Raw genomic sequence first — 17,171 nt, 5'->3', positions numbered from 1 at the left:
ACGTGGGCGGCTGGCGGGCGCTGCACGAGCTGAACCCTCGCTCGGCCGACGCGGCGGCGCTCGGCTGGGTGTTCGTGGTGGACACGCTCAACTTCTCCTTCTGGGCGGATGAGGAGGAGCGCAAGTGCCTGGTGAGCTACGGAGGCAAGGCCTACAGCGGGTACTGGGCCCTTTGCGCCGCGGTGAACCGCGCTCTGGACGAAGGTGGGTCCCGCGGGCGGGGCCTGCCGGCCTCTGTCGCAGTCAGGCTTTAAAGGTCGCCCCTTTAATGCGGCGGGGACAGGCCGGGAACTTTGTGCGCAGTTAGAATACAGGCGATGTAGTATTGCAGTAGTTAGAGAAGGGTCCGTGCAGGCGAGCAAGTAAGAAATGAGGTCTTGCCGGGCGTGGTGGCGCACGCCTGTAATCCCAGCGCTCAGGAGGCTGAGGCAGGAAGATCGCTCTGAGTTCAAGACCAGCCTGGGCTACATAGTGAGTTCCAGGTCAGTCTCAACTACATAGTGAGACCCCCGTCTCAAAAAACCAAATAAATAAATAAATAAATAAATAAATAAAAGAGGTTTGCTTTAGATCCTTACTCATCCATCTGGTCCATCTGGATGCTTTTTTTTTTTTTTGGTATCGGGAATCAAACTCGGGGATGCATTTTTTGGTATCGGGAATCAAACTCGGGACCTTGAGCTTTCGAGGCAGGTGGTGGAACCACTGAGCTAAACCCCCGGCCCCATCTGGATGCAATTTCTGCAGCACTCAACTTAGTTTAATAGGAAGTGCACGTGATAAAGTGAGGGGTCTAATGAGGCATCAAAAATGACGTTGCTCCCCCGAATTTTCTTTCTCTCCAAGGGATACCCATAACGAGTGCCTCCTACTATGCCACCGTGACCCTGGACCAGGTTCGTCACATATTTCGTTCTGACACCGACGTCCCCATGCCCTTGATGGAAGATAGACATCGTGTTCTCAATGAGGCAGGGAGAATTCTGTTGGAGAAGTTTGGGGGCTCTTTCCTTAACTGCGTCCAAAAGAGTGAAAAAAGCGCGCAGAAGTTAATGCATCTGGTTGTTGAAAATTTTCCTTCTTACAGAGATGTGACTGAGTTTGAGGTGAGTGGTTTCTGTTGGAGATTTTAATAAAGTCTTTTTTAAAAAATTTATTGTTGTATTTCAAGTATAGAAATAATAGAGTTTTAATTTTGTCAGTTAACTCTTTTACTTCCTGTCTTAGTTACTTTCTTGTTGCTGGGACAGAATATCTGATACCCAACACCTACAAGTTAACAGAAGAGAGGTTTATTTCAGCTCAGTTTGTAGAGGTTACAGTCCACAATTAGCTGGCTCCAAGGCAGGGCAGAGGGGCATCTCAGAGGAGAAAGTCCATGGCAGGGCAGGCAGGAAGTAGGGTGCGCCTGAGGCAAGAGGTTAAATGTATATTCAGGACACCCCCACAGTGACCACCTCCTTCCACCAGGCTTCACACTGCCCTGTGAACGCCTCAGTGGACTAATCCAGTATCACACACCCACGATCCAATCATTTCCCAAAGCCCCACCTATGAGGCCATGGAATATAAGCCATAACACTTCCTGAAATGCGTTTGAGAAGAAAATCATTTGAAGTTTTTTCACTATAGACAAGAAACAGTAACCAAATTAAATGTTTCAAAACTTTTTGGGCCAGGGATTTAGCTCAGCGGTGGTTCCGCTGCCTGCCTTGCAAGTGCAAAGACCCGAGTTCAATCCCCGGTACCAAAAAAACAACAAAAGCTTTTTTATATGTATGTTTCCTGGTCAGTGTATTTTCTTTGTCCTTTTACCTTTTTTGTTTGTTTTGTCTTTTGAGTTATTAGAGATTGAACCCAGGGCTTTTCCTAGCTATTTTGATTTTTTATTTTGAGGCAGTGACTTACTAAGTCACCAAGTTGCCCACATTGGGATTGAATTTTTGATTCTCTTGTCTCAGCCTCCCAGAGTGCTGAGATAAATAGGTATGTGCCATCCTGCCTGGCTACTTTGTGTGTGTTTGTGTGTGTGTGTGTGTTTTCCTTTTTGTTGTTTTTGTGACAAGGTAGTTGCATATAGTTTAGGCTGGCCTTGAATTTACAGCAGTCTTCTTGCCTCGGCCTCTTTAGTGCTGGGATTACAGGCACATGTCACCACATCTGGCTTCTTGTCATTTCAAAATGTTTCAAACCTGAAAAACTGTATTCTCTATATAATGCTATTCTTGAGGGTAAGGTACTTCAAAAAATTCACATGATTGCATAAAAATCAGGATGTATGCTAAATTCTCTCTAATAAAAAGTATTTGTGGTAAAGTTCAGTCTTTAGTGTTTTTCATACATAGCATACTTTCACAATATTACTCATTCTATGGTACAAAAAACTTAAATGCATTCACTTTTAGAATGGCAAATGGTTTGATTTACCTTCCCAATCTGCACCTCTATTTTGTTTTTGTAAAATTTTTTTGGAATCCTGGGTACTTTAGCTGTGACTCAGAACTATAAGCAACTTTAGGAAATCATAATATAAAGCTGTATAAATTAATGAATGTTTACATCAAATTAAAATTTTAAAGGTATTCCATTTGTAATCAGTTCAGCAACTAAAACTACCAGTATATGTATATTTTTGGTACCAGGGGATCGAACTCAGGACTTTGTGCTTGTGAGGCAGGCAGCAGAACCACTGAGCCAAATCCCCAGCTTACATTGTTTAAATCATGCGTGATATGTACTTATACTAAGGAACATACCAGACCTTTTTAATTTTATTTTGAGATACAGACTCCCAATGTTGCCCAGAGTGGCCTCAAACTTTTGATCTTTCTGCCTTAGCCTCCCAAGTAGCTGTGAGTACGGGTGTGCACCACTGTGCCCTATTAAGACTTTTTTTTTTTAACTGCAAGTACACAGACAAAACTAGAAAAAGCTGAAGCAAAAGTTTATTATATGAAAAAATTTTATGATAAAATACAGTGATAAAACAGTGCTTAAGACACACACTATCATTACCTTCAAAATAGTTACTCCAGCTGGGCGTGGTGGCGCATGCCTGTAATCCCAGCACTTGGAGGCTGAGGCAGGAGGATCGCTGTGAGTTCAAGACCAGCCTGAGCTACATAGTGAGTTCCAGGTCAGTCTCACTACATAGTGAGACCCTGCCTCAACCCCACCCCACCCCACCCCCGCCAAAAAAGTTACTCCAAGTACAAGACATAGGTGAAAAAGATTCTGTCTTAGAAGAAACAAACATAATAGCCCAAAACTTTCCTTTTTTTTTTTTTGGTACTGGGGATCAAATTCCAGACCTTGTGCTTGCAAGGCAGGTAGTGGAACCACTGAGCTAAATCCCTTGTCCAAAACTTTGCCTCAAGTCTAGCAGAAGTTTTAGATGGGACAGGGACAGCTTGGATGAAGGACTCCAGTGCTGTTGGGTTCGGCCTCTTGCCTTTGCTGGACAGAGTCTCTCCACATAGTAGCAATGTTGCTGTCTGAATTTTGCATCTTGTTGCTTCAGCCACTGGGGAGAGAGGGAGGCAAGTTGCAACCTGTGAGCTGCATGAGTTATGACGTGTTGCCCTGAGGTGTGGATGGGGTGGAGAGGTAGTTTCTGGATCAGTCTCCAGGATACTGTTGACTTTCATTCTGTTTTACTTGCTAATGCAACTACTCAAGAGTACTGAGATTTATCTTTGTGTTCAGGTATGTCATTTCAGACTTGTTTTTCAGGAAATTCGGGATCGAGTTTCTCGGTCTATCATTTAGGCCGTCTAACTGTAATGAACAGTATACGAAAGAGAGCAAAGTGCCACTCGTGTGGCTCAGGATACATAATTGATTTCGGTATTTACTAATTTGCAAAGGATGGTAGCACAGGAAGGACTGAAATTACAGTGAGTATGATGGCGAGAGGAGGGAGAAGAGAAAGCAGCAGCATCAGTGAAGAGCGGCAGATGAGCAAATGGATCTTTTCTCTGGTTTGTTCTCTGCTTCAGGTTTATAAACCCTCCCGAATTAAGGAACTCTCAATGAAAAATTAAGAGTAAATAATGTAGCATTAGGATGGAATGTATTCAGAATATCATGTAGTTTGTTTTCTTTTTGGAGCTCTTGTGCATGAAAAGTGATTTTTTTCCTGAGAGTTACTATTTAATTTACCAGGATGAGTTAATTTTTAAGGCTGATATATAATTGTGTTTATACACAGTCTATTTTGTAAATTGAGTTTTATGTCTTCCTATTTTCAATTTAATAAACAGTATAGGTCATAAACAGTATTGTACAACACTTTCATCCTTGCACACATCTGTAATTATAGATTCCTGCGGTGGAGTTGCTGAGTCACAGCATGGTCAAGATTTTCAGGCTTCTAGTACATAAAATTAATCTGATCAATCCCCAGTACCAAAACAAAAGGGCTGGGGATTTAGCTCAGTGGTTCTGCCGCCTGCCTTGCAAGCCCAAGGACCCGAGTTCAATCCCCGGTACCAAAAAAATACAAAACAAAACTGACCACCAAAACAAAAGAATACAAAGCTTATTTTATTTGTGGGGGGGGATGGGATAAAATAAATTTTTTTTAAAAAAGCTATCTGTTCTCTGGAAAGATGATAAGAAAGCCACAACCCTTCATAACACTGATTGCTTTTTAAAAAAAATGTAGTCCTGGGGATTGAACCCAGAGCCTGCTACATGCTAGGCAAACACTCTACCACCAAGCAGTATTCCCAGTCCTTTTTGACACAGGATCTTGCTAAATTGCTGAGTTCCCAAGGTAGGGCTTGAATTTATAATTTTGCCTCAGCCTCCCAGAGTGGTGGGATTATAGGCATGCAGATTTTGATCAATAGGTGAGAGAGCTATTTAAGCTTTTCAAGCAACTGATTTATTAGAGTATGTAGTAACTGTAAAAATCCTAAGTAATCTACTTGGACTTGGACCATCATCTTTTTTTTTTTTTTTAATTTGGGCTATCATTTAAAAAAAAAAAAACTACATAAAGGGCTGGGGATTTAGCTCAGTGGTGCTGGGCCTGCCTAGCAAGCACGAGGTCCTGAATTTGATCCCCAGTACTGGGGAGAAAAACAAAAAAAGTACATGAAAAACAAGAGCTTTTTGATATTTCGGCAGGTAATATTTTATACTGTCAAATACTGTTCATATTCCTTTACCTTAAATTTATTGAAAATTTTGTTCAAGAAAATTAGTTCATGGGAAGAGATGGGGAAAGACTGATAGTTACTAAGCTATAGTTAGCAAGAAGCTGAATATGGTGACTATAGAGAACAGTAGTGTATTGTAGCTTTCAAGAAGCTACAAAAAAGAGTTTTGAAAATTTTTACCATAAATTATAAGTGGGAAAATTTATTTAACCTAATTTAAACATTGTACAGTGTATACATGTATCAAATAGCACTAATTTGTCTAATTTTTTATGTTTTAGCTGTATCAGTTACAAATTTTAAAGACGAATAGAGCCTGTTGTGGTGGCGCCTGCCTGGCCCGCTGTAATCTCAGTACTCAGGAGGCAGAAGCAGGAGGGTTGCTGTGAGTTCAAGGCCAGCCTAGACTACATTGTGAGCTCAAGGCCTGCCTGAACTGCATAGTGAGATCCTGTCTCAAAAAGCCAAAAGAAGCCCTGCGTGGTGGCGCACGCCTGTAATCCCAGCACTGGAGAGGTTGAGCAGGGGGATCGCTGTGAGTGAGACCAGCCTGGGCTACATAGTTCCAGGTCAGTGTCAAAAAACAAAAAACAAACAAACAAACAAAAAAGCCAAAAGAGGCCAGGGATTTAGCTCAGTGGCACCACGCTCACCTCACAAGTGCAAGGTCCCGAGTTCGATTGCCAGTACAAAAAAAAAGAAAAGAAAAAAAATTTTTTAAAGCAAATTAGTCAGGCATGGTGGTGGCACATGCCTGTAATCTCACTACTCTGGGAAACGGAGGCAGGAGAATTACAAGTCAAGATCACCTTGGACAATTTAGAGACTTAGTGAGACCCTGTCTTGGGGGGCGGGCTGGGGCTGGGGTTCAATCCCCAATATTGGGGTAGAGGGTAAATTAACCCATAGTCATAGAATTTTTCATTAACACTACCCCCACATCCCACTCCCCAGTGTGGATTGAACTCAACCTTGTGAGGCAAGTACGGCACCACTAAGCTAAATCCCTGGCCCTTCATTGACAATTTTATGAAGGTATTATTTTGAAAATACTTTCTTCACAAAGCAATATTAGTGAATATATAGGAAATTGTTATTTGGTGACTTACTGGTCTTTTCAGCAGTTTATATTTTAGAGATTCAGAATTTTTTTCTTATTTATTTTTTATTATTTGTAATAAATAATACAAGGTAACCCAGGGTTGAGACCCAGAATTTGTTTTTTTTTTTTTTTTTTGGTACTGGGGATTGAACACAGGATTGTGCTTGCGTGGCAGGAGGCAGGTAGCAGCACCACTGAGCTAAATCCTCAGCCCCCAGAATTTGACTAAGATCATTTGATTACCAGAACCACAGTTAGCTTACAAAGAAGATGTTTTACAGATTGAATTTTTAAATTCCTCATTTGAAGCCAGGTGTGGTGGTGCACGCCTGTAATCCCAGTACTCAGGAGGCTGAGGCAGGAGGATCACTGTGAGTTCAAGACCAGCCTGGGCTACATAATGAGTTCCAGGTCAGTCTCAACTGCATAGTAAGACCCTGTCTCAAAAAACCAAAACACAAACAAACAAAAAAAACCCAAAAACCAAAATTCCTCATTTGATCTTTCTATTTTCATTTTAAGTGAATTATAACCTAATCTTTATGATACATTAGTCTGCTGCCATGGCAACAGTGGTTGTGATGGGACAACTGATACTTTTTTTTAGATGCTGCTAGCGTAAGATAGGTTTTGTTATGGAAGTTTGGTTTTTTTGAGGGGGGCGGGTACCAGGGATTGAACTCTGGTCTTTGCGCTTGCGTGGCAGGCAGTGGAACTACTGAGCCAAATCCCTGGCCCTGGAAGTTTGATTTTTAGTCTCTGTTTTGCTCTGAATGATGTAAAAATGGATCATAGACTTTAGTATAATAAGCTTTCTGATATAACTGTAACAGTTATATTTTACAACTTTAGTTTTGTGTCTGGCTAGAAACCTAGTTATCACATACTGTATAAACCTAGTTTAAAGAAACAGTTGTGGTTAGGTTTAGGAATTTAGGGTTGTAGCACAATGTAGGAATATTTCCAATTTTTTCCCCTCTAACTCATCAGTATAATTTACAAACTTTATATCATGTTGAAAAATTGAGCATATGGTTTGCCTTGAAAAACATTCTGAATTTATTAATGATGTCTTTAAAAGATTTTGGTTTAGTAGGAACAGGTGTGGATCACCTGCACTAGTTATACTTTTTTTCCCGAGGTACTAGAAGTTGAACCTAGCAGTGCTCTACCACTGAGCTGTTTCCCCAGTGCTTTTTGTTTTTTAGACAGAGTTCTCATTGAGTCACCCAGGTTGTACCCTGAAGTTACATGAAGTAACACCATTGAAAAACTATTGCATGGGCCAAGGATTTAGCTCAGTGGTTCTTCTGCCTGCTTCGTAAGCGCAAGGTCCTGAGTACTCCCCAGTACCATGAAAAAAAAAATGAAAAACTATTGCATGATAATGGGATTTTGTAATTTATGTTTTATGTGATTGAATAAAACAGGAAATAAAATGGGAATGATAGAGATTATTAAATGTTAGTCAGGTCCTTGTGTTTACTGTAAAAGGTCTATACTTCCTAACAGAGGAACATTATTCTGCCCTTGAAAAAATGTCTTCAACATATGCCTTTTAAAAAGCATTACAGCAAGCTTCAGACACCCGGACATTTTGCTTTCTCCATTCATCAGGGGAAAAGAGTTTCTTTTTACAAACGAGCCCAGATCCTTGTGGCGGACACCTGGAGTGTGTTAGAGGGCAGAGGGGACGGATGTTTTGCAGATATCTCCAGCATTACCATGTTTGCTGACTACCGCCTGCCGCAGGTCCTTGCCCACCTGGGAGCCCTCAAGTACTCTGATGAACTGCTGCAGAAGCTCCACCGAGGTATGCAGCCACCATGGGGACATTCTGTTATTCAGTGAATTGTGACTCTGCATTTAGCTTCTTTCACAGAAAGCTCTTGCTTAAAAAGGTCGGGGGCACTATTGGTAAAAGTGTACGTAAAAAACAAAGCAAGCCAGGGCTGGAGATTTAGCTCAGTGTTACTGCAGCCTGCCTTGAAAGCACTAGGTCCTAAATTTGATCCCCGGTACCAAAAAAGAAAAGAGAAGAACAATTCAAGCCAGGTGGGGTGGCACAGGCCTGCAATCCCAGCACACAAAACTGAGGCAGGAGGATCTCCAGTTCAAGGCCAGCCCGGATACATACATAGTCCCTGTCTCAAAAAAATCAAAATAAGAAACAAAACAAAACAAAAACACAAGGGCGAGTAAAATATAGAGCAAATTACCTTTTTTTTTTTCTTCAGTTCTGGGGCTTGAACCCAGGGCTTCATGCATGGTAGGCAAGGGCTCTACCACTGAGCTATACCCCAGCCCTATTTTATTTTGAGACAGAATCTTGCTATATAGTCCAAGCTGGTCTTGAACTCATTATGTACTGAGGCTGGCTGGAGTTCCTGATTCTCCTGTCTCAGCCTCCACAGTAGCAGCAGTTACAAGCATGCATAACTGCCTAGGGGGAAGTGGCTTTTCTTACTACTGTGTGGGGTATGGATATTGTTAATAGAGCCTTATAAAATGAACCCTAAATTTATGCTATGTGAAGGTTTGTGATCCAGGTGTAATACATAGAATGTTCAAGAAGCTGGGGAAAACTTTTGGACTAAAGGGTGGGCTAAGAAAGAGATCATATAGATTGACTTTTGAGTCCACTTCTCGGGACCACTGGGTTATCTCACACAAGTTGCTCCCTTACCTAACTTATTATTCACCGTTAATGGAATGATTATTGATTCAAGACTGGGAACTTATGTGTAAAAATAGGTAAATTAGGTTGAGAAGTTTCTGTGAAAATTACTTTTTTTTTGGTACTCGGGTCCTTGCACTTGTGAGGCAGGTGGTGGAACCACTGAGCTAAATCCCCAGTCTGAAATTACCTTTTTTAAATAAAACTCTTCTGTTTTGATTTTTGAGATAGGGCCTTGCCGTGTAGCTTGAACTCACTGTGTAGTTCCAGCTGGCCTTAAACTTGTGGCAATCCTCCTGCCTCAGCATCCAGAGTGCTGGGATTGTAGGAGTGTACCACCAGCCCCAGCACAAAACAAAAAAACATTTCTTTTGTATGAGAAAGATAGGCTATTTCCATGCTAATTTCTCTTTTGTGTGGCTTTTAAAAAATTTTTAAATGAAAGTGGTTTTACTCTTGAATAATTTTCTCTTATAAAATGGATTTATATCTTTCCAAATCAGAATAATACAGAATATAAAGGTACCATTATTTCTATGGTTGATTTTACCAAGTTTTAAGTTTCTTCAGGAAATCCATGTTGTCCTGTTTCCGCATTTGAAAAATAATACACTGTTTTATGTCATAATGCTCACGTCCTAGGTGGTTAGTTTTTGGATTTTTTTTTTTTTTTTTTTTTGTACTGGGAATTGAACTCAGGTCCTTCTACTTGCGAGGCAGGCGTAGTGCCACTGAGCTAAATCCCTCGTCCTAACTTTTGGATACTTTTTAAAGGGACAACATTTATCACTTAGGGTATTATTTTCTATGTAGCCATATACTGCTTATTCCTGACTTGAAGCTTTTTTGGAGGGGTACAAGGAAACATTAGATTTGTTTAGTTAAAACAATTTTTTTTAAGGTAGGGTCTCACGGTATAGCCCAGGCTAGACTTGAATGCACCAAGTAGCCCAGCCTGGCATCCAGTTCAAACCCTACTGCCTCAGCCTCCTGAATGCAGGGATTACAGGTATGTGCCACCACACCCAATTTAAACTGGTTTTTAATTAGTTTCTAACACTTGAAAATTAGATTTCACATAAAAATCAAGGGCCAGGGATTTAGCTCAACAGTTCTGTGCCTGCCTCACAAGCATGAGGTCCTGAATTCAATCCTAGGTACTGGGGGAAAAAATCAGACTGACTACTCGTAAAAGTAGGGAAATACGGAAACACGGTATTTTGAGACAGGGCCTAGCAATGTAGCTCAGGTTGGTCTCAAATTCACAATTCTGCCTCAGTCTCCTTAGATCTGGGGCTACAGGCATGTAACACCACGCCTGGCTCAAACACAATTTTCAATCCTTCTTAACAGTTTAATTTGCTGTCATATTTATTTTTGTTTTTCCTATCATTTTAAAATTTGGAGTTACTACATCTCTATTTAACAGATATTTATTTGGGATGTTAGCCTGGGTCCTGAGAAGATTGAGACAATAGATTTGACCCATTCTTGTGAAATGTAGTAGGAATTTCACATTTATGCTTAAATTGAGGAACTATTTTTCCTCCATTTTTAACTCTTACAGGAGAAATGCTATCATATGGGGATAAGCAAGAGGTGGAGATCAGAGGGTGCTCACTTTGGTGTGTTGAGCTGATCCGGGATTGTCTTCTGGAGCTTATTGAAAAACAGAGTGAAAAGCCCCATGGTGAGATCAACTCCGTCCTTCTGGATTATTACCTATGGGACTATGCCCGGGACCACAGGGACGACATGAAGGGGATTCCGTTCCATCGCACACGCTGCATATACTACTGACCCAGCTGGGACCTGACCCAGACCCCTGTGTTGGTAGCAAACCAGTGATCATAGAACCATCTGTTCTGCTTGGCTTTGGTAGTAGGAGAAGGTGGTAGAAATTATAGGAACAAAAGAGTTGATTATCCAGTTTCACTTTAAAAATTTTTTCTTGAGCCAGGTGTAGCGGTTTACCCAGCTCCTTAGAAGTCTGAGGGAGAGGGATCTCCAGGTCAGTAGGCATCACAGAGAGACCCATCTCCAAAAACTGTTTTTCTTGCCATAGTAACTTCTGTCTTTATCCTTCATTTACTTATTTAGTCTTGACTGTACTTCCCCTTTCTGTGGACACAGAGTTGACCAAAGTAACAGGAACTCTTGCTTAAGTGCTAGATTTTAAAAAATTATGCCTATGAGTGTGTGTGTGTGTGTGTGTGTGTGTGTGTGTGTGTTTCATATTGGGGATTGAACTTGTGGCCTTCATACTGAGCTACACCCCCAGCCACCTTTTTTTTTTCTTTTTTTGATACAGAGTCTCACTAAGTCATTAAGTTGCCGGGGTTGGACTTGAGCTTTCAGTCTTTCTGCCTCAGCCTCCCAGAGTGCTAGAATTACCTGCATGTGCCACCAGGCCCAGTTTATGTGATTAATCTTTAGTGATAATATTTTATTTATCTAATTTTTTTCTCAATTTATGCTTTCTCTCTTCCTTTTTCACTTTTTTCTTCCCTCCCACCTTTCTTTTTCTTTCCCTCTTGTGGATCCTAGACAAGTGCTGTACTACTGAGCCAAACCTACATACCCATAGCACAGTAACTTCTTATAAACCTTAATCATTTAATTCAGAGGAAGTAGAATCTTTGATATGTAAGCTGTTGCTTTTGTAAAAACAAATCTTTTTTCTTTCTCTCTCTCTCTTTTTTTTTTTTTGAGATAGGGTCTTGCTATGTGGTTCAGGCTGGTCTTGAACTCACTATGTAGCCCAGGCTGGCCCTAACCTTTCAACGATCCTCCTGCCTCAGCCTCCCCAGGCCTAGGATTACAGGCATGCACCATCATACATGGCTATAAAAATTTTAAATCTTTAAAATAAATTTATTTTAAACTTCTTAGCTGGAGATTTAGCTCAATGGTGCCGTGCCTGCATCACAAGTGCAAGATCCTGAGTTTGGTCCCTGGCACCAAAAAAAAAGTTAACTTTTTGATAATGGTAGTGGGTTATATACATGATGATTTTCAGTTAAGGATATGTTTACCTAGTGTTTATTTTCAGACTAACTACATTGGAATTCAATAAAGATCTTCAAAATTTTTCTTAAAATGGGAGTGGATTTATTTCTTTAAATGGAATTTACCACACTAATTTTTATTTTTCATTTTTTCTCAGTACTAGGGATTGAACTCAGGATCATGTGCTTGCCAGGCAGGCACAGTGCCACTGAGCTGCATCCCTGGCCCCCCACAAGTAATTTTTTAAAGGTCTACTGTAAGTTAGGTTGTTTACTCTCTCCTGCAGAACTCTTGGTACCTACCAAGCACTCATTTTCTACCTCCACTGCCTTCCAAGAGAATATTGATTTTGTTGTATATCTAGAGTAACCGCTTTCCTTGATATCCATGGAAAGATTCTCAGTCTCATCCCCCAATAGCCAAATCCACAGACGCTTAATTCCTGTATGTAAAGTAGTATTTGCAAGCAAATCCTCTGATACACTTTTGTTTTTTGAGAGAGTCTCCCTATGTAATTCAGGCTGTACTTAAAACTCAAATAAGTAGGTAGCCCATGTTGGCCTTGAACTTGTGATTCTCCTGTGCCTCACCCTCCCAAGTACTGCAGTCATAGGCATGTACCACCAATCCTAGCCCATAAAGTTTAAAAAAAAAACTTTTTGTAGTGCCAGGTATCGAATCCTGGGCCTCATCCCTGCTAGGCAGGCACTGTATCACTGAACTGTGTCCCCAGCCTATCCTGTACACATTATTTATTTTTGAGACAGGATTCTATAGTTCAGGCTGGCCTTGAACTCACTGTGTAGCCCAGGCTGGTCTCAAACTCACAGCGATCCTCCTGCCTCAGCCTCCCGAGTGCTGGGACTACAGGTGTGCACCACCACTGTCCCCTACACTCTATAGATTGTCTCTAGACTACTTGTTCCTAATGTAGTATAAACTCTGTAAATAATTGTTATATTCTGTTGTTTAGGAAATAAAGATACATGTTTGGATTAGGATATTTTTGATTTATGGATGGCTGAATTGTGGATGTAGAACCCGCAGGTGGGGCAGGCTTGACTATACCTTGTCTGTTGGAATTTGCAGGTGCCTTTCCCCCAGCACTTCACCGCCATCTGCTGGGCATTTGTCATAATGTCCTTAGAGCTGACAGCCCTGTGTGAATGAGCATTGTGCATGCAATGTGCAGCCTGCACAACCACCATAAGTAGTTGTGTCTGTCCCTGGTGTGACTCAAGGGAGCGTGGCCCATGCCAGGTTTGGAGGCGTGTCTGCTCTGAATAACTCACTGTGTGTGATAATCCTCTCTGCTTGTTTTGCTTTGGTAATGGATAAATAATCTAATTTTGGCTGCTTAGACAGGAGGACATTGTGATTGTGTTATTTCCATTGTTAACATTTTTTTTTTTAATTTAAAAAAAATTTTTTGGTACCAGGGATCGAACTCGGGTCCTTGTACTTGTGAAGCAGGTGCTGGAACCACTGAGCCAAATCCCCAGCCCCTAATTGTTAACATTTTAGAGTCCAAGTGAGTAGCTTTCAGATTGTTTCATCTCATTGCCCTCCTGGTTTGCCTTTGGTAAGCTGAAAGTCTGGGGGCTTGCATCTTGTCTAAGTGTCATCTCTTTTTCTTTTAAGTTTAAGGGTTGATGCTTTTAAATTGCTTATGGCAAGTAGCTTTATTGCCAGTATTCAAAATCCTTAGGAAATGTCTACTTCTCAGAGGTGTCTTCCAGGTGTAGCTGGCCTTTGGGTTTTGAGTCTCTTGCAAGGTCCTACCTCTTCAATTCATTAGTGGTGAGAAGTCTCTGCCTACTTGACCTAGCTCCTGGTTCCTTGACACGGTCCTGCAGTTTGTTTTTTTTAAAGACCCCTAGGCAAGCTCAGACTTGTATATTAGAAAGAACAGCCAGTTGTGGTGGCACACGCCTGTAATCCCAGCACTCGGGAGGCTGAGGCAGGAGGATCGCTGTGAGTTAGAGACCAGCCTGGCTACATAGTGAGTTCCAGGTCAGTCTCAACTACATAGTGAGACCCTGTCTCAAAAAACCAAAAACAAACAAAAAAAACCCCAACTGCTTAGCGCTAGTATATCACCTTGGCTAAAACAGTACAGTCAGCGAGCGATAACAGTATCCTCAAACACAGCCTAGAAAATGACAAATTTTGGTAACTATTAATTTGCCACCTTTAACTGTATGATCTATATTTGTGGTTATATAATATAATCTAAAACAAAACAGACAATTTTATGGAATAAATAAGCCCTTAATATGGCAATTTTACCCTTAGGGGAGAAGCTTTAAAAGGGATTGAGGTGGAAATAGAGAAATAGAAGAAGAGGAGATTAGAAGGAAGGCTGGAGGACAAAGATCACATGAACTTTAGGAAACTGGTAAGTCAGGAGGGAAAGGAAGAAAGAACAGAACATCAAAAATACTAGAGACCGTGTTTAAATAATCAAGAAAAACACAATACAGAACAACTAAAAAGGAGGAAAAAAAGAAAATAAAACCCAGTTCAAGATGTGTGTGCCTGCTGTTACATTTAGACAGTGTAGGTAGACAAAGTCCAGCACTGAATTGATCAGTCCCAGCCACCCAGCACATGTAGTTCCACTGAAGTTCAGGCTGGTTTCTGGCTGAGTCTGGAAATTGATTTTTTGAGCATGCAGCAGTACATGTGCTTCTTGCCAGCTTGTTCTTGGCTCCCAGATCTCCTCCCAATTTGAACTTTGCCCCTCACTGAGACACCAGGAGCCTCTAGATGGAAGTCAGCCCATAACTGCTCTGACTTCCAAGCTGTTTACCCTCTCCAAGATGGCTTCTGGCCAGTCACCCTCCCTTGGGTGACGTCCAAACCTGAATATCTCACCAGCCACTGCAGTCTGCTTTGTCCACTGCTCTGTTTCATTTCTCTATGCTCTGGTACATTTCTCCATGGAGGCCTCTGGGATTGCCAGTAGTCACTGTGCATCTGCAGGTTGGACCTGCTTTTTCCACACCATGAGCCCAAGCTCTGGGAGAAAGCACTGCTTGCTATTTCCCTCTTTGTTAAAATCTCTCTTTTTACTCTCTCTCGTGGACTTCAATTCTCATTTTTGATCCTTCCTGGGTTCCAGGGACCCAGTTCCTCCTTCTCATACTGCTGTTATTTCAGTGTTAGGACACCAAATCTCGGGGAAACTTTTTCTGCTGATCACCTCTCTGCCATCTTTTTGGAAGTCCTCTGGAATTTCAGTTTTAACTTGTGACCAAAGTCTTCAGTAAAGACCCAAATGCTGGCCACTTTTGCTTCCAGTTGGTCTCAGATACTTGTTTAACCCTTACAGAGTTTTGGAGGGAACAATTACAACATCCTTTTCTGTGTGGCATTAGTTGAGACATCCCGGGCCAGTGTCTCTAAGGGCACTGAGACCTGCCATTATTCAGGAGAAAGATTTTGAAGGCTGTGTTGAGGGGCTCAAGCCTTTAGTTGACCAACTTGAGTTACAACCAGTCCTCAGGAACAAATTGAGTTCCTATATCAAGGGTCTACTGTATTTCATTTCCCTTAGGGTTTTGTGTCTCCCTTTGGATTAACAATTTTAATTTTTGTTTCCATTTTTATGTTTTCTTTTTTTGAGACGGTCTGACTATGTAGCCCATGCTGGCTTGAAACTTGTGATCGTCAGGCCTCTCAAGTTCTGGGATTAGAGGCCTATGTCACCATGCATGGCTCAAGGATGTTTTAGTTTTAAGTGAAGAAAAAAAGACAAATGAACTTCGTGAAAATGGAAGTGTAATGATCAACAAAATAAGCCCAGGGATAGAGCTGACCTTAGCCGTCCTGTGACCATTTATGGTCCAGGGAATGAAATGCACAAAGTCCACATCTCATTTTCTTTTTGCTCTGTTGGCAGAGATGACTAACAGGGAACAGAGTAACTCATGCAAAATTCCAGGGCTTGGTTGAGGAAAAAGGTTTGGGTCCCAGGTCGCCCACTGTGATCTGGGAGAAAAAGGACCAAGTGATAGGTGAGCCTGGTAGGTAGAGCTGGGGCAGGTTTTGAAGAAAAAAATGATAATAGAAGATAACCTGTCTTCTACACCTGAAGTGTTCTTTGGCAGGTGGGGATCATTTCATGTTGGACAATATGGAAGCGGGGCTAGAGAAGGGCAGGCTACCTCTGACTGGTTCCAGGAAGAACTAATCCATCGTGTTCCCTGGTGATGGAAGACCTAGTGACTCCCTTGCTTCCTCATTGACATCTCACCATTCTAAGGATAGACTAAGGTTGGTTGCTATAGAATATTAACCAATATACTTGAATTGCAGGGTGGATTCAATTATTAAGGTTCAAAAACTTAAGAAGCCTGAGTTAAAGTGAAAAGAAATAATAGATCATAATGGTGTTTAATGAAAAAGGGTCAGGGATGGAGCTCAGTGGTGCCACGCCTGCCTGGTAAGAACAAGCTCAAGGTCCTGAGTTTGATTCCTCGTACAAAAACAAACAAAAAACCTAAAAATTTTTACTTTGAGAGTGGAAAGTAGTATTTGGAAATTAAAAAATATAAAAATCTATGAGTTTGTAATTACATTTGCCCACTCCAAAAAAAACAAAACAAAACAAAAAACCATTTATTTGATTTTGGATAAGGATCAATTTGTTATTCTCAAAATTTACAAATAAGCATTTATTCTGCAATACTTAATACTAATTGAATTTCAGAATAACCTGATAGAGGAAAACTTATAGAACAGTTCCAGCTAATGAATACAAAAGGGCTGTTAGAACATTAACACTTTGCAATCTCCAATGAAGTAATAGATTTGGAAATGAACATCAGTAGCTGTTAAAGCCATTAGGTAAAATGTTGATGAAGCACTTCTTAAAGGATGAGTGGGTTAGACTGAAAAGGACATGAATTTACAAGTAATCTGAGCCTCATTAAAAGCAGGCTATGCAGACATTACCCACCTCCTGAGGTGTCGCAATGGATAGTACAAGGCCCCATCTATGAGTTATTCTTGCCAGAAGTTTGCACATGAATCTAATCAAGAATCTAGATCTAGCTAGTTCACAAGACATGTAGGAAATAGAGGAACAAGTTAAGTGAAAACACAAAAGATACTCTCATCCAAGTCTAGTGTGAGAAATTCGGCCTGATAAATGACATAGTTTCTTTGACAAATAAAAGTAGGGTATCACTTTAGAGTAAGAAGGTTCCTTTGA

At 41.1% G+C, this 17,171-nt stretch overlaps 2 protein-coding genes across 6 annotated transcripts in view; both read left to right on the top strand.

Moving 5' to 3' along the window:
- The first annotated feature begins 52 nt into the window (after nucleotides 1-52).
- CUNH9orf64 (chromosome unknown C9orf64 homolog) lies at nucleotides 53-11,180 on the top strand. Of its 2 annotated transcripts, none has more exons than XM_019208779.2 (4): nucleotides 53-131; nucleotides 847-1,106; nucleotides 8,020-8,080; nucleotides 10,512-11,180. In XM_019208779.2, exons 2-4 carry the CDS (start codon nucleotides 933-935, stop codon nucleotides 10,742-10,744), a joined length of 468 nt encoding a protein of 155 aa, XP_019064324.1. In that variant the 5' UTR covers nucleotides 53-131; nucleotides 847-932; the 3' UTR covers nucleotides 10,745-11,180. The 2 variants fall into 2 exon arrangements, with proteins under 2 accessions (XP_019064324.1, XP_019064323.1); XM_019208778.2 differs by having other exon boundaries at nucleotides 7,885-8,080.
- A 4,287-nt stretch (nucleotides 11,181-15,467) lies between these two features.
- The window catches only part of Kif27 (kinesin family member 27), a 147,953-nt gene continuing 146,249 nt past the window's right edge, over nucleotides 15,468-17,171 (top strand). For 2 of the 4 annotated variants that reach the window (XM_010632920.3, XM_010632921.3), the window contains exon 1: nucleotides 15,468-16,231. The gene's annotated coding sequence lies outside the window, so the exon portion shown is untranslated. The remainder of the gene's footprint in view (nucleotides 16,232-17,171) is intronic. The other 2 variants (XM_010632916.3, XM_010632918.3) reach the window with 2 other exon arrangements.

The sequence above is a fragment of the Fukomys damarensis genome, unplaced genomic scaffold, assembly GCF_012274545.1.
Source record: "Fukomys damarensis isolate Sample0158 unplaced genomic scaffold, DMR_v1.0_HiC HiC_scaffold_4, whole genome shotgun sequence".
NCBI classification, from domain to species: Eukaryota; Metazoa; Chordata; class Mammalia; order Rodentia; family Bathyergidae; genus Fukomys; species Fukomys damarensis.
Note: the sequence above shows the minus strand (reverse complement) of the source record. Positions and strands in the feature narration are given on the sequence as shown.

Excerpts from the sequence above, each read along its gene's own strand:
- CUNH9orf64 (XM_019208778.2), top strand. The coding sequence starts at position 933 with ATGCCCTTGATGGAAGATAGACATCGTGTTCTCAATGAGGCAGGGAGA. Across the intron at positions 1,107-7,884 it reads GAGATGTGACTGAGTTTGAG|GGGAAAAGAGTTTCTTTTTA; the intron begins GTGAGTGGTTTC and ends TCCATTCATCAG. Across the intron at positions 8,081-10,511 it reads GCTGCAGAAGCTCCACCGAG|GAGAAATGCTATCATATGGG; the intron begins GTATGCAGCCAC and ends TAACTCTTACAG.